Genomic DNA, 14,001 nt, shown 5'->3' with positions numbered 1-14,001 from the left:
ATGCAGACTGCAGGTGAAATTCACAAACAGCAATGCATCTCAGGGCCCCGAACTCCTCAGACTTACCCTCGGAGCAGGGTCCGGCCAGGGCCAATGCACTAGAACCCTCCTAGAAGGCAGGCCTGGAGCAAATGGTCACAGAAGTGTGGGAAGCCTCAGGCACCGGTCTGGTGCTGATTTGCCTGCACTCCTCGTGGTGATAGCAAATCCCCCCCGTTTGTGATTTTTCAAGAGAAGAAACATGACGTCACAGCACTGGCTTCCTCAAGCCTTTGCTCCTTCCACGCCTGCCAGGCCCTCTCAGGTTTTCCCACTTCCCAGGGCTCTGCCCTTTGCTTGGGGTTCCGGCCCTGCTCTCTCCCTCCATTTCTCCCTCTCCAGATGGAAGCCTAAATGAATGGGGAGGGGAGGCATGGTGATGAGGGGGAGACTTGGGGCGGTCTGTGTGGGTGAAAATTATTTCAAGGCTCAAGTAACCACAGAATTGGACGTTTCACTGGTATTTCCTCCTAGGAGTGAGCACACCCAGCACACAGGCAGAACACCAACCACCAAGTCATTCCACACTCGGTCTTCCCCTGCTGTTCTCTACCCAAGGCCCTCCCAGGCCTCTCAGCCCCCAGGTGCCCCTCTTGCCTCTCAGTGCTCCTAGAGCGACTGCCCACTCCCAATGTTAAAACTATTCCCATCGCTTGAACACACGCAGCGTGCCGGACACCGCTTGAAGCTCTCCGTGTGTTTCATATAAGGTGGTCCTCCCTGCAGCCCGAGCAGGTGGCCGCTACCATCCCCTTTCCCACTTGAGGACACCGGGAGCTAAGGCATTTGCCCAAACCCCCGCTCCTTAGCAAGGGAGAAGCTGGGATTTACCAGGCTGTCTGTCTCCCGAGCCCAGGTCCCCAACCATGGACAACATATGGCCCCTAATGCAGAGGCATCGTGTGACTGAGCGCAGTGGGTGACCTGGGGCTGGGGACGCTGGCTTCTGCGGGGGCGGTGGCCCAGGGCAGCACATAGGGGACACAGACCGGCACACCTCACCAACAGCCAGGAGTTCTTTCTCCCACCCCGTTTTAGCTTCCTTACGAGCTGAACTGGCCAAGGAGAGATACACAGGGTGGCGTGGACATCAGCACAGTGGGCGGCGGCGAACGGCCACGACAAACTCGTGGGTCAGAAGGGTGAGGAAGGAAGCCCCTCTTGGCCTTCCCAGCTTCTGCTCCGCATAGCAGCATCAGGCCGGCAGCTGAGCTCTGCTCCGACAGCACGCGATGCCTGTCCCCAGTCACAGCCTCAGCTGCCTGCCAGGATGGCCGGACCTTCAGGGGAGCACTGGGAGGAAGCAGGGCTCCAGGGTCAGGCGGACACGGGGCATCTCAGCTCTACAACCCCTCGTTTTGGAGACTCTGGGGAGGTGACTGAGCAGAGCTCCTTGCTTTCCGCTTAACAAAATGAGAGGCTGGCGTTCTCCACCTCATGCCCAGAGAAGACGCCCATGCAGAGGCTGGCACAGAGCAGTCAGCTGGCCTGAGCAGCGGGCACTTGCCGCATCACAGGCCTTATGTGAACTGACCCTTAGATCGCACAGTCCGAAGCTGGGGACCCCCAGAAACCCCAATGCACAGGCGAGTCTCCAGCATACTTTCAATGGAGGGTTCGGCTCAAGGCACTCAGACTGGGCTCAGCACGAGGCCGCTGTGCTTCCAGAAGGCCAGGCAGGATGCATCCTGGCAGGATGGCTGCTGGGGAGGTTAGGGGCCATGGGTCTGCAGCTCTGTCCATCACACACAGCAAGGCTGATTTCCCTGCCACGAGTCCCAAATGCACTGACTTTCTTCTAGAGCCTTCAGACAAGGAAACCCCCATCATCTAACCAAGCTAAGGAGAATGTCTAGCCTCGTGGGGTTATAGGGAGAATTGTTAAGACCTGAGGCCGGTAGAGGAGGCAACACCGGGTAGTCTGTGGCTCATGGCTCCAAGGAGCCACTGGGAATGAGTTTCGCCAGCCTTCCATACCTTTCCCATGGCTCTGGAGGTTTACCAGCCCCAGAATTCCAATTTTTATTCTTGGGATTCCTTCGGCTCATATTTGGCTATTTTAAAGGCAATTTAAAGGAGCCTGTTCCAGACCCCAAGTCAGCAAAAGCCGAAACAGAAGGGGCCGGAGCGAGACCCCAGGCAGCACACACCCACAGGGCAAACAGAGCCCACGGGTCTGTCTGAACGCCCACCTTGGCGACCAGCCACGCTTCCCGGAGGAGTCACAGGCCTGTTAATGGCACCCACGGACGCCTGGGCACAGGGTTTACTTCCCAGAACAAAAAGCAAGACAGAACCAGCCAGATCACTGCACTCAAGCGTTTTAAAGGTAGAAGTGTGCACTAATGTCCACGGTTCCACACATATCAAGCACACGGTTCTGTTGTACCAAAGATCCAGGATGGGCTCGCTGTGGCACAAAGGAAGAATGGCTTCATTCGATGCACTGAAGAGCCGGAAAGAAGGGAAGGGGTGAATCCTTCCTGATAACCCAGGGTGTGGCAGGTGATTTCAGAAGCTATTTTAATCACTGTGCGGATTCTGCATAGGACACCTGCCATCTTACGAGAAAGGAAAACAGGCTCAGAGGGTTCATGTGGCCTAATGGATGTCCTGCACCTAGAAAGTGGCCCTTCTCCCACACTGGGCAACCTGGCTGGGCTTGCAACGTCCAGTTTCTATCGGAAAACACCAATCTCTGTAAAGGGAAATCCTGAGCAGACGTAAAGTGGGACCAACAGCCTGTGTTTCTCACATTTCCAGCCAAGATCTCACCTGGCCACCTAGCAGACTGGTGCTCTCAACGTGATGAACCCAGGAGAAAACAAAACCAGGATGGAACAAATGAGCACCACGCCAGATTTGCTCTTGAAGTCACCCATGAAGGGACAGTCCTACTGGTGAGCCAGGGAGAGGTTATGTAAATTCAGTTTTACTTCCATCCTGCTATCACCCCCCCACACACCCCTAGATGGGCCTGGTGTTTTCAGTGCTAGGGTGTCATTCAGGTAGTCTGGAAACTAGAACGAGAAACCAGCCCATGGGACAATCTAAGGAGGTAAGGGCTCTGGGTAACTGCTGGACACAGAATTCAGGGCTGCACTCCTAATGAGGGAGGCTGCTGTAGCCCAGACACCAGAGTGATAGAACTGGTTAGAAATCTGGGCTCTGGGGACCCCTGCGTGGCACAGTTGGTTTGCTTAGGTCATGATCTCTGGGGCTGAGAAGAAGCCCCGCGTCAGGCTAAGTGTTTGGAATCTCAGTCTTTTCCTCTGTAAAATGGACATAATCCTAACAGCGTGGCTGAACTCACCTGCTGGGAAGGACCTGGGGAGTGAATGCAGGTAAGGGGCTCGGCCTCACAAACCAAGCACACTACCCGCTCCGTGATTACAGGGAAAGGAGCCAGGAGTGCTGGGAAATGAGGCGACAAGTGGAGCTAGGCAGGGGAAGGCGAGAGGGAAGACCCCAGAGGCGGATATTAGAGGGCACCCAGAACTGTCTAGGCAGACATGGGTGAAGGGTGGCAGAAGGGCAGGGATGAATGGGAAGGCTGACTGTGTGAGGTCTAGAGGCCAAGCAATGCCTCTCGGTATTTTTTATTTTGTAGCCCTGTTTGCCTTTATTCTGTAGGCACGTTTTGGTTATTTCTGCGGTGGATGTGGGAGACGGACTGGAGAGAAGACCAGCAGGGGGAGCCCACATCTTCCGACTCTCCTGCCCTGGACGGCTGTCCTAGGCTGGCCCTGTCTTCAGCCCCTACCACTGCTCTGGCCCCAGGCACTCACCCACCAGCCCCCACGGCCCATGAGTTCAGCCCCTGCCCTCTCTCAGGGAGGTAGCCAAGGGCCCTGGTTAGAGACTCACACATTCTGTGCTCAAACCTCCACACTGGCTCTTCCTCGTTCTATGACCTGAGGCAAGGAATCTGTACGTTGGTTTTCTTATCAGTGGAAGGAAGGAAAAGAAAAACACCCACATGATGGGGTGGCCAAAAAGGATCCGAATCGAGCACTAACACATGGCACAGGGCCTGGCATAATCTATGGATGGCTTTTCCACCTCTCCCTGGGCTCCAAGACTGTCCACAAATGGGACAACAGAATGGAAGAATGTCCCCTGGTGCCTTCCTCTTTCTCACGGCCCAAGATAAGTCGATGGAGTCCAAGTTCCCTGTGCTAACCGAGCAAGGTGACAAGGGGGCTGACAAACCACGTCCATAGAAGAGGGCTTGCAAGCTTTAGGACACCGGGAAAATGCTCTTAGCTGGTAACGAGTTCCAGAGCCCCCACTGAACACCCAGGGCAAGAACCACCTCCCAAGCCCTTTGGGCTAAGTCAGGGATGGACCCGTTTAGGTCCCTGGAGGTTCTCAGAGACCCACTGAAGGAAAGGGTTGGTGGAAACCATGCTGGGCTGGGTATGACTGCAGTGGACCTTTCTTGAGGGCTCTGAGCAGGCACCAGTTAAGAATGGAGCGGCACCCAGCACAGACACATCTGTCACTCTACTGGCCTCCCAGCCAACCTGTGGCCAGCCGGCCCCCTCTGTGACCAGGCACGTGCTCACACGTCCCTGCCCTCGCCTCTTCCGAGCCCTGAGAGCAACCTTGCCTGCCCCTCCCCACCATCAGCCCTGTGTGTGGCACACTTATTGCCACATACCTCCGTCATACTCTGCAGACTAGTCCTCCGGCCCCTCACCACCTGCCTCCGCCTCCCACAGCACAGCTGGGACGGGTGCACAGGAGCCGCAAGGGAAGGACTACTTCCCACCAAGGTCACAGTCCCCAGGTGCTGAGCCCCTTCTCAAGTGGGAGGGCTGCTCGGGGCTCAGCTTGACCTGACTCAAGGTCTGGAATGAACGCCATGGAGGATCTTACTCCTTATTCCACCTTTTAGTCGCTTACCTCTTGTCGTTTTGGTTTTTTTTTTTTTTTTCTTCATATTAAAAAGTCTGTTTCTTTTATCTGTCTTAAATATTGAGAGTAATTACCATTCATTTTTGAGCTGGCATCCTTTAATCAACTTTGCCACTTTTAACTGAGAGATCTTGCTATTTTAACTATTTCACTGGTTCCACCACTGTGCCCTTCCCCCCGCCCCATGCCACTAATTTTCTAAGCTTTAAACTCAGCTCCTGACGATCTTTTTCTATCCTTTTCACGTTTATGTTCACCCTTTATCCTTTTTGTGTTTCTGATCTTCATTCTTTTTAATTCCACTCTCCTGGTTTCAAAGCTCTTTTAAACCTTTATCTTTATTTTATTGTGTTTTATTCCTTCTCGATATGGCTTATTTCTCTTTTTCCTTAGCTTGTATACTTTAATCCCACTATAACTTTTCCAAAGTCACTTTGTGCCATTTTAATGATCTTAATTGAGTTTGCTGCACCCGTTTCAACTGTTTCTTGCTGTTCATTTTTAACTGCTTTACTGAGTTACGATCCACATTCTGCACCATTCACCTCGCGCACTGTGCACACCAGTGGTGATGTGGTGTATTCCCAGGGTAGGTGTCTCTGTCCGCAGTCTAATTTTGAACACTTCCCCACCTTAGACCTTGCAGCTGGCACCCTGGGTGCCCCGAAGCGCTCACTGATCTACTTCTAGATTCCCCGCTCTGGACTTTCCTTCAAATGGACTCCTACAGCAATAGCCTTTTGTGACTGGCTTCTTCCTCCGTTGGATGGTCTTGGCACCCTTGCTGAAAACCAGCAGACCACGGCATGTGGGTGTACGTCTGGACTCTCAATTCTACTCCTTGATCGGTCTGTCCTTGTGCCAGTACCGTCCTGGCTTGATTATTGTTGCTCTGCAGTAGTTTCAAAACTGGAAGTTTAAGTCTTCCTAAAATACTTGATTCTTGTTTCTCAAGACTAACTTTCTGGGCACCCTGCAATTCCGTGTGAACTTCAGAAATTAGCTTGCCGAAGTCTACACAACAATTGGGATTTTCCCAGTTTGGGGAGTGCTGCCATCTTTACATTAAAACTCCAGATCCAGAGCGCCTGTGTGGCTTAGTCAGTTAAGGGTCTGCCTTCAGCTCAGGTCTCAGGATCCCGGGATCGAGCCCCACATTGGGCTCCCTGTTCAGTGGTGAGTCTGCTTCTCCCTCTGCTCCTCTGCTCGCTCGTGCTCTCTCCCAAATAAAATCTCAAAAAAATAAATAAATCTCCAGATCCATGAACAAGGGATGTTCCCATCTGCTTAGATCTTAAATTTGTCCACACTGTTCTATAGTTCTCAGACTGTTTTATACTTGTTGTGCTTGAATGCATTATTCCCAAGTGTGTTATTTTTTTGATGCTACAGAATTGCTTTCTTAATTTCGTTTTCACATTGTTAATACAACTGATTTTTGCATATTAACCTTGTATCCTGTAATCTTGTTGAATTTGTTCTTTCTTTTTAAGGGTCATGAATTAATAGCTATGGGAAGAGTCTATATCCTAAACAGGGGAAAACGGGAATATAGGTGCTCGGACCCCTTCTTCATCCTTTCAGTGCTGGGCAAGCTGCTGACTGAGCCTGTCCGTCACGGGCCCCAGGGCACACAACTTCTGTCACCTGCTTCCAGTTGGCCATCATTTTCAGAAGAATCACCAAGTTAACTTCTCTTTCTCTTCCCCTTTGTTCTCAGCCCAAATGAATAAACACAGTATGACTAGTAAACACTTGAAGAATATAATCCAAATTTTGCAAAACAGATCAGTTCAGGGTGACCGTTTTTATAACCGAGGCTTTTTTTTCTTTTTGCAAAGCAGATCACTGTGGCTTCCTGTAACGTACTTGAAATATGCCCAAATCCAAACTCTTTATTTACAGCTCTTAGAAACAATTCGTATATATCCAGGCACACCTGTAAATTTACATGAAGTAATCCATCATCTTTATTTATTATTTAAGTCTTGTCTGTGCTATAATGCCTTAGAGGGAAGGTTTATGTTAATTCTGTAAATTGGGAAGACAAGGCAGAAGACAAAACAGACTAAAACTGCCTTCATCCCTTGTCTCCCGCACAAGCAGAGGAACCAAGTGGTGCCTAATTAAATTAAATTTGCTAAACACTTGCTCAGCACCTACATTGTTCCGAGCAGACGCTGCAGAGGCCTCAAGGATAAAAGTACGTGACAGGCGGGGCCCCCACTCTCAAGGAGCTCCCGGCCTAGCTGGAAACGCAAGTCACAGAGAGAAATACCTGAGTCACGCCGGGAGTGAGGGGCACCTAGCCCATGAGCCCGAGCAGGAGGAGGGGAACAAGACCAGCCTGGGATGAGATGAGCATCCTGAATGGTCAGAATGGGCTCTACCGGGCTGGTGTGTGACAGTCTAAAATGTCTGATGGTCACGGTCTTAGGGGTCTGCCCGCTTCAGCCCACGTAAGGAGCTAAAGCCATCACGATCATCAGTAGCCAGTCTTGGGGGGTTTCTGGGCTTCTCTTGCCAATGCTAGGCTTCAAGAAAAACAGGGACCACTCACCATGTGACGCAGACACACAAAGCAGGAGGCACGGTGTCCTTGGGGGGTGGGGAAGATGGGCCTATGGAAAGGCGGCAGCATCTCTCTGCCTGGCTGATGGCTATTAAAGAAAAATGCAGTTTAACGTTGCCTAATTTCACTTTCTGCGGGGAAGTTGAAAGGCCGACTTTTTAGGGACAATTTCTGATTTGTAAATACCCAGCAATGAATTCAATGAAAACACACACTGTGAGCCAAGCAAAACACATTGCTACATGCGGCCATTCACTAATCTGTGGCCCCTGCTATGTACACGGTCTTCTATGAGCCCCACGACACTCTGAAAAGTCGCATTATTCCCCCAGATAATTCTGCTGAGGTGGGGAGAGGCCAAAACCTGCAGAAGGTCACCCAAACAGGAAATGACAGAATGAGAATTCTGACCCAGGGCTGTCGGACAACAGAGTTCGCTCCGGTTGGTGTCTTAGTTGCAAGGGGCAGGCTTACATTTCCAGGGACCCCAAGCCTGGGACGAGCTTTGCTCTGTGGCTGCCTGCCAGGCGAGAAAGTTTCTTTAAGGGCATCTCCTTCTCAGTTTCTCTTTACTTTAAAAAATATAATCATTCCATCTGTTTATTTTTAATGTCTTCCTTCCAATAAATCAGGAAATAAATTAGCAGACCCACAGGTCATTACGGTATTAAGCACGCAGGGAAGTCCCCAGGACGCCTCTGGGTCTTTCATCCCTGCTACAGGACCTGGCGGTACTTCCTGGTTTTCTTTCTTTTTTTTTTTTTTTTAAAGATTTTATTTATTTATTTGACAGAGAGAGATCACAAGTAGACAGAGAGGCAGGCAGAGAGAGGGAAGCAGGCTCCCCGCTGAGCAGAGAGCCCGACACGGGACTCAATCCCAGGACCCTGAGATCATGACCTGAGCCGAAGGCAGCGGCTCAACCCACTGAGCCACCCAGGCGCCCCCCTGGTTTTCTTTCTACTGAAAAGGCTGACACCACCTTTCTGGAGGGGTCTCAGGCATTCGACCAGTCCCAAGTGCCCTTGGCACTGAAGGGACTCAAAAGTGAGGTCCCCTCTGGGGGCTTTCCTGACCTCTGGGGACACCTGCCTTGGTTTATTCACCTGTACAGTAATGTTTGTCTGTTACCATCTCCTTCACAAACTTTGCTCCCATACAGGGAAATCAGGCAGTACCAGCAGTGACTGATCAGTTCAGCAAGGTCAAGGAAGAAACAGAGCCCCTCAGACCGCAGTTCACGGTCACTTGCCAAACATGACTGCCGACCTCCAGTACACACCAAGCTGCTCACTGGGTAGGCCGTGGTCGGTCCGTCAGCACACTCTCTCCTGAGCTGCAGTAACAAAACCAGCCTCCGTAGGTTACTTACTGTGCCCACAAAGTCAAGCATATAGGCTCTACCCTTTTTTCTTATACACCTTCTGGTTTTCTTTGGCCTTAATAACTTCGTGCTTTCCCACTGCCCTGGTTGTGTGTGTACCTGACACTAATTCCCATGCAGGCCCTCTGCCAACCCACAACCTTCTCTAAACAAACACTCACTGGGAAGCTGATCCTTTGCGTGGACTTTTTTCCCTCCAGAGCCCTTCCGCCCTGCTCCCGTATGGCCGGGTTGCCATGGCGCCCATCACAGTGTTTTCCCTTCACCATCTCCCCATGTTTTTCCTGGTCTCCCCCATGACCCAGACTCCGCTTTTCCTGCCTCTTCTTTCAGTCTGCTGTTTGATGGTCTATATCCTCCCGCAGCTTCCTGAAAGGGAACATGGGAGATGCGAGATGAACGGTTTCAGATCTGAATGTGTGAAAACCTCCGTATTTTCACAGTGGATCGATGTGAAAGCAGACCAGAGAGCTCCAGATGGAAAATCCATTCCCTTTAGCATGAAAGCACTGCTCCGAGGCCACCCGGCTTCAGTTACTACTGGGAAGTCTGCCTTCTCCTCTCTGAAGTCTCCCTTGCTCCAGGTTTCCAAAGTCCCAGGCTGTTACGTTTTGGTGTGGGGTTCTGCATGTTCTTGGTGCGAGGCACCTGATGGGTCTTTTGCTCTCTAGAACTTGTGTCCTGCAGATCTGGGAGACTCGCTCACTGTCTTCCCTCTTCCTCTGCACACATTCTGTTTCTCCCCGAGCCCTTTGTGCAGACGCTGGACCTTCTAGGCTTAGCGTCTTATTTTCAACTTAGCTCTGTTTCTCACCTCTTTTGAGTTTTTTCTGAGATTTTTCTCAACTTTATCTCACTACCTTCCTTTCTGCTCAATCTTTTATTGCAACAGTCACATTTCTTCTATTTGCAAGAGCTCTTTTTTATTTCCTGCATGTTCCCTCCTTGAGCGCCTCTCGCTGTGTTTTCATGGATGCAATGTTTTCTCTCTGCCAGTTCTTTTAGGTTTTCCTCTGCTCCTCACTTTGTTTCTATTTCCTACATTTGTTTGTTTCTGTTACATTCCTATTAGACTCCTCCAATGTCTGGTGAAGCATTGAATTGCTACCCAAACACTATGTTTTGGGTGTCGTGTGGGGTGGGGAAGGGGAAGGAGCGACTGAGTGGCCTTCCGTGTAGGTGAGCGGGCAGGGGCCAGCGGTGTTGTTGGGATCGCCCTAGTGTCAGTATCTAGAAGACTTTTCTCTTGGACTGGTTGGTTTCTGCAGAAATGTAGCCTCCAGCCACCAGCCTAGGGGACACTAAGTCTTGCTGCCAATGTTCTAGAGCCAAATCTGGAACCACAGTGAGAGGACCCTCCCCTTTTAGTGTCCTATTTTCAGCACGCCACCTGTCCCCAGCTGGGTCTGTGAATCCAGAAACGTTCCAATGCATCTTATCTTGAAAGAAGTAGAAAAAGCCAAAACTTTGTGGGAAAGGGCCTCTTGACTGGCTATGCAAAGGAGGGGAGAGGACTGGGGAAGCAGCAGTTTCTCACACACACAGCCAACCAACCCTCTGGTCTCTGGCACCATCTGAACTTGTCTTCAAAGGTACCTGGAATCGCCACATTTTTCATTTATTTCAGGGTCTGAGGCATCAATTCTTGGCTACTGCCCTTCACTGGCATTGAGCCTCCCCAGGCTGCTCAGTCCATTACTATCTGTCCTTCTGCGTTGATCTCCAGAACACTGTTGACGACTCTCTGCTGTCATTCCTGTCCTAGTCTCTTTGTACCTGCAGGCTGATTCCCTTTATATCCCTTGTCATCACTACGGAAGAGTTTGGGGAGAGAGAAGATAAATGCGTATGTCCCATCTATCATCTTCTACTAAAAGCCCTGACCCTCAGCTTCTTAAATGACTTCGGTTCGTCACGAACAGCATGACATAAAAAAATCAAGAACAGAGAAAATAAAAGACTAAGGAAGGTTTTTTTTAAAGTTTTACAGTATACGGTCCTTAGTTTAACTTTCCTGGAATGTTCAAATCCCCCATCTGTCACTTACCGATGGCTCAACTTTATGTAAATGACTTTGCATCTCTTACCTTTAACTTTCTTCTATGTAAAAGGTCACACTGCCACCAACCTTGCAAGGGCTACAGAATACTGAGATCATGCAACACAGCTTTGGTACTTTCAAAACGCTGGAAAGAAGAGTGGTTTAGCGTAACAAGGAAAAGATGGGACTTGTTTCCGGACACCACGAAGCTGAGATGTTGGAGGGACATCTCCCCAGAGACGCGTGCTGGCACTTAGGATTACTTTCGCTCAGCAAATATTTCCCGAGCACTTCTGCTACAGGGGACCCTAAGCGAGGCGCTGAGGAATGAAGAGCCAAACAAATGCGCCATCACCCCATGGCGAGGCTGAACGCGGGGAGAGAGAAAAGTTAAACTTGGGAGAAGTGAAAGCCGTCTGCACAGCCAAGGGGACAGAGGCTGTGACCACCTTTACCTTTCTTTGTCTTACAAGGCCCACACTCAGGGTGGATCTCTTGCAAGGGGAGAGACACCACCTTCGCAAGGCCAGCATTCAGCATGTACTGGTACAGCCGCTTAAAGGTCCTCTCGCACAGCCCCTGCCAAAACACAACATAAGAGCTGCCGTCAGATGCGAGCGAGGCGTTTGCAACCGCTGCAGTCATGTCGGCAGACACAGGTTCAGGGTTAACCTGGGTTAGCCGATTCCCTTGAACGAGAGAACACTGGAGGGGCTAAGGAGGAAAGACTTCAAGCTATGCCGTCAAGGAAACGGAAACAGAAGGTCCAGAGCACTAAGTAAATGATTCTATAAATGGTTTCGATGACAAAAGGGGGAAAGAGGTTTATTTGCTCAAAGATCCTGAAAGGACACATAGGGATGGGAGTGAGGCAGACGGCCGGCAGGGCAGAGAGCTACAAGGCGGTTTTTCATTGCATACTGTCAGTGTTTGGTTTTCTTACCATTCGAGTGTGCTATTAACACACACACGCAACTCTCTCACAAAGCACACATACACCTCCCCTGGGCAATGGAAAAAAAATAGAAAAAAAATGTAGTGCCAAAAAAATTTTCAGTTTATCAGCGAAGCTTCCACAAAATGAGGAGGGGTGTGTGCACCCTAGTACTCACAGCGCCGCAAGGCGATGTGACCAAAGTGACCCCTATGTGCCCCTAACCGCAGGGGTCATCAACGAGCAGCTTCCGGCATAGGTCATGTTTTCCCATCTACACATTTGTGAAAATAAGTGATTTACCTGCCAACATTAAAGTGAGACTTCATTAAAAAAAAAAAAAAAAAAAAAAAGGTTCTGGCTTCACTTGGAAGAACTCTGGCAACAAATACTGGGACTGTGGGTCCTCAGGGCGACCCCTGGGGGGAACCAGGCCAGGGGTGCCCAGGTGTCAGCCCCTCACATGTCAGAGCTGAAGGTCAGCTCCTATCTGTTACCGGTAGGTGCCATCTTCTCTTAGGACAGCCAAGAGGAAAATTAAATATGTCTTGAATCCGTACCAACTGCAAAACCATTTTTTTCCTACTTGGCCTGTTTCATTCTTTCATGTATCCATCCTGGCCACTTACTTGCCTTTGCCTTTGCAACCCCTGGAGTCATGAGGCCAGTTCCGGCTACTGTAAGCCGTGGACGGAACCAAGGGAGCCGTCCCTGGAGTCTCACGGCTTTCCTCTCCCTCTCTGGGAGACAGAGATGGAACAAACGTCTGCGGGCTGCCACCACGTACGTGTGCTCAACTCTCAAGGCCAGCCCGTCTCCCAGCCCTTGGGCAGGAGAACATATGGCTATCAAAAAAACACAGACAACTCACATATGGCTCATTTGAACACACCCGCTTGTAAATGGGCTCTCTCGTTAATCTAGCTGTGCCCCCGGCATCACGGAAAGACCCTACGGAAGTTCATCCATCAAATCCCAGCCCCTAACATATGGTCCTAAGTCCTGGACCATCCGAAGCAAGGGAGGATGATGTAGTCCCAGCTTCTGGGGGGCTGCCATCAGGGACTCACACAATCTGCCCTGCAAAAAGGGAAAGGAATAGCGTGAGCCTCCCCCACGCCCCAAAAAAGACAGCATCCATATTCATGGCATCAACCTCCTGTATCGGCTAATTATTCACTAAGTCCTGCTCAGCTCCCTCTGACCCTATTTCCAGCTGCCGACCAGACATCGCCAAGTGAAAAGTCTCAGAAGATCTTCAGACTCAATAAATCCTCAAGTCAGATTTGTCACGCGCCTTATTCTCCTGCAAATGTGTTCATCTTTCTGTACTCTCTACTTGATTCATGCATTCATTCCACAAATATTTACTGAGCACCGATCATGGGCTTGGCCCTGGCCATCCGCCCACTGGGGCTTGAGCAGTAAACAAGCGGGCCTGCTCCCTGCTGTCCTGAGCCTGCCCTCCAGCCCTGTGCATTTCAGGGAGACGCAATCACTCCAGCCAGACAGCAAGATTCCTTCTCCTTCATGCCCACCCCCTTCATTCCCCCTCACATCCTGGGCCCAGTCATCGAAACGTCTCCAAGGATTCTAGCAGTCTGCCACTTGGGAGCTGGGCCCTAGCTGCCAACATCCGCCTCCCGCCCGCACCTCCAAGCTCTCTTCCTCCTCCTGGTTTGTTTCCTCAAGATGCAACTTCTCGGGGCACCTGGATGGCTCAGTGGGTTAAAGCCTCTGCCTTCGGCTCAGGTCATGATCCCAGGGTCCTGGGATCGAGCCCTGCATGGGGCTCTTTGCTCAGCAGGGAGCCTGCTTCCCTTTCTCTCTCTGCCTGCCTCTCTGCCTACTTGTGATCTCTGTCTGTCAAATAAATAAATAAAATCTTTTAAAAAAAAAAAAAAAAGATGCAACTTCCCCATTCACGAACTGCAGCCAGCAGTTTACGAGGCTGAAGGCCACAGCCCAGCTCCTCAGCCTGGCGCTCTGGACCTCTCTTAGCCAGCCCCATCTTCCCTCCCCAGCCCACGTCTGTGACCCCTGCCCGAGCGCTGCGGCTGGATTCCTGCACCTCGGACACGTCAGCCCGAACCGCTCTCCCGGGCCTGAAA

The 14,001-nt window shown here is 50.9% G+C and overlaps 1 protein-coding gene across 3 annotated transcripts in view; it reads right to left on the bottom strand.

Moving 5' to 3' along the window:
- GTF3C1 (general transcription factor IIIC subunit 1) overlaps positions 1 to 14,001 on the bottom strand; it is a 69,208-nt gene that overhangs the window by 42,483 nt on the left and 12,724 nt on the right. For all 3 annotated transcript variants that reach the window (XM_032842630.1, XM_032842633.1, XM_032842632.1), the window contains exon 6: positions 11,412 to 11,535. In XM_032842630.1, the coding sequence (XP_032698521.1) occupies positions 11,412 to 11,535 (124 nt within the window). The remainder of the gene's footprint in view (positions 1 to 11,411; positions 11,536 to 14,001) is intronic.

This window comes from Lontra canadensis, unplaced genomic scaffold (assembly GCF_010015895.1).
Source record: "Lontra canadensis isolate GAN:19392208 unplaced genomic scaffold, GSC_riverotter_1.0 scaffold132, whole genome shotgun sequence".
Classification (NCBI taxonomy): domain Eukaryota; kingdom Metazoa; phylum Chordata; class Mammalia; order Carnivora; family Mustelidae; genus Lontra; species Lontra canadensis.
This window is presented reverse-complemented; position numbering and strand designations above follow the sequence as displayed.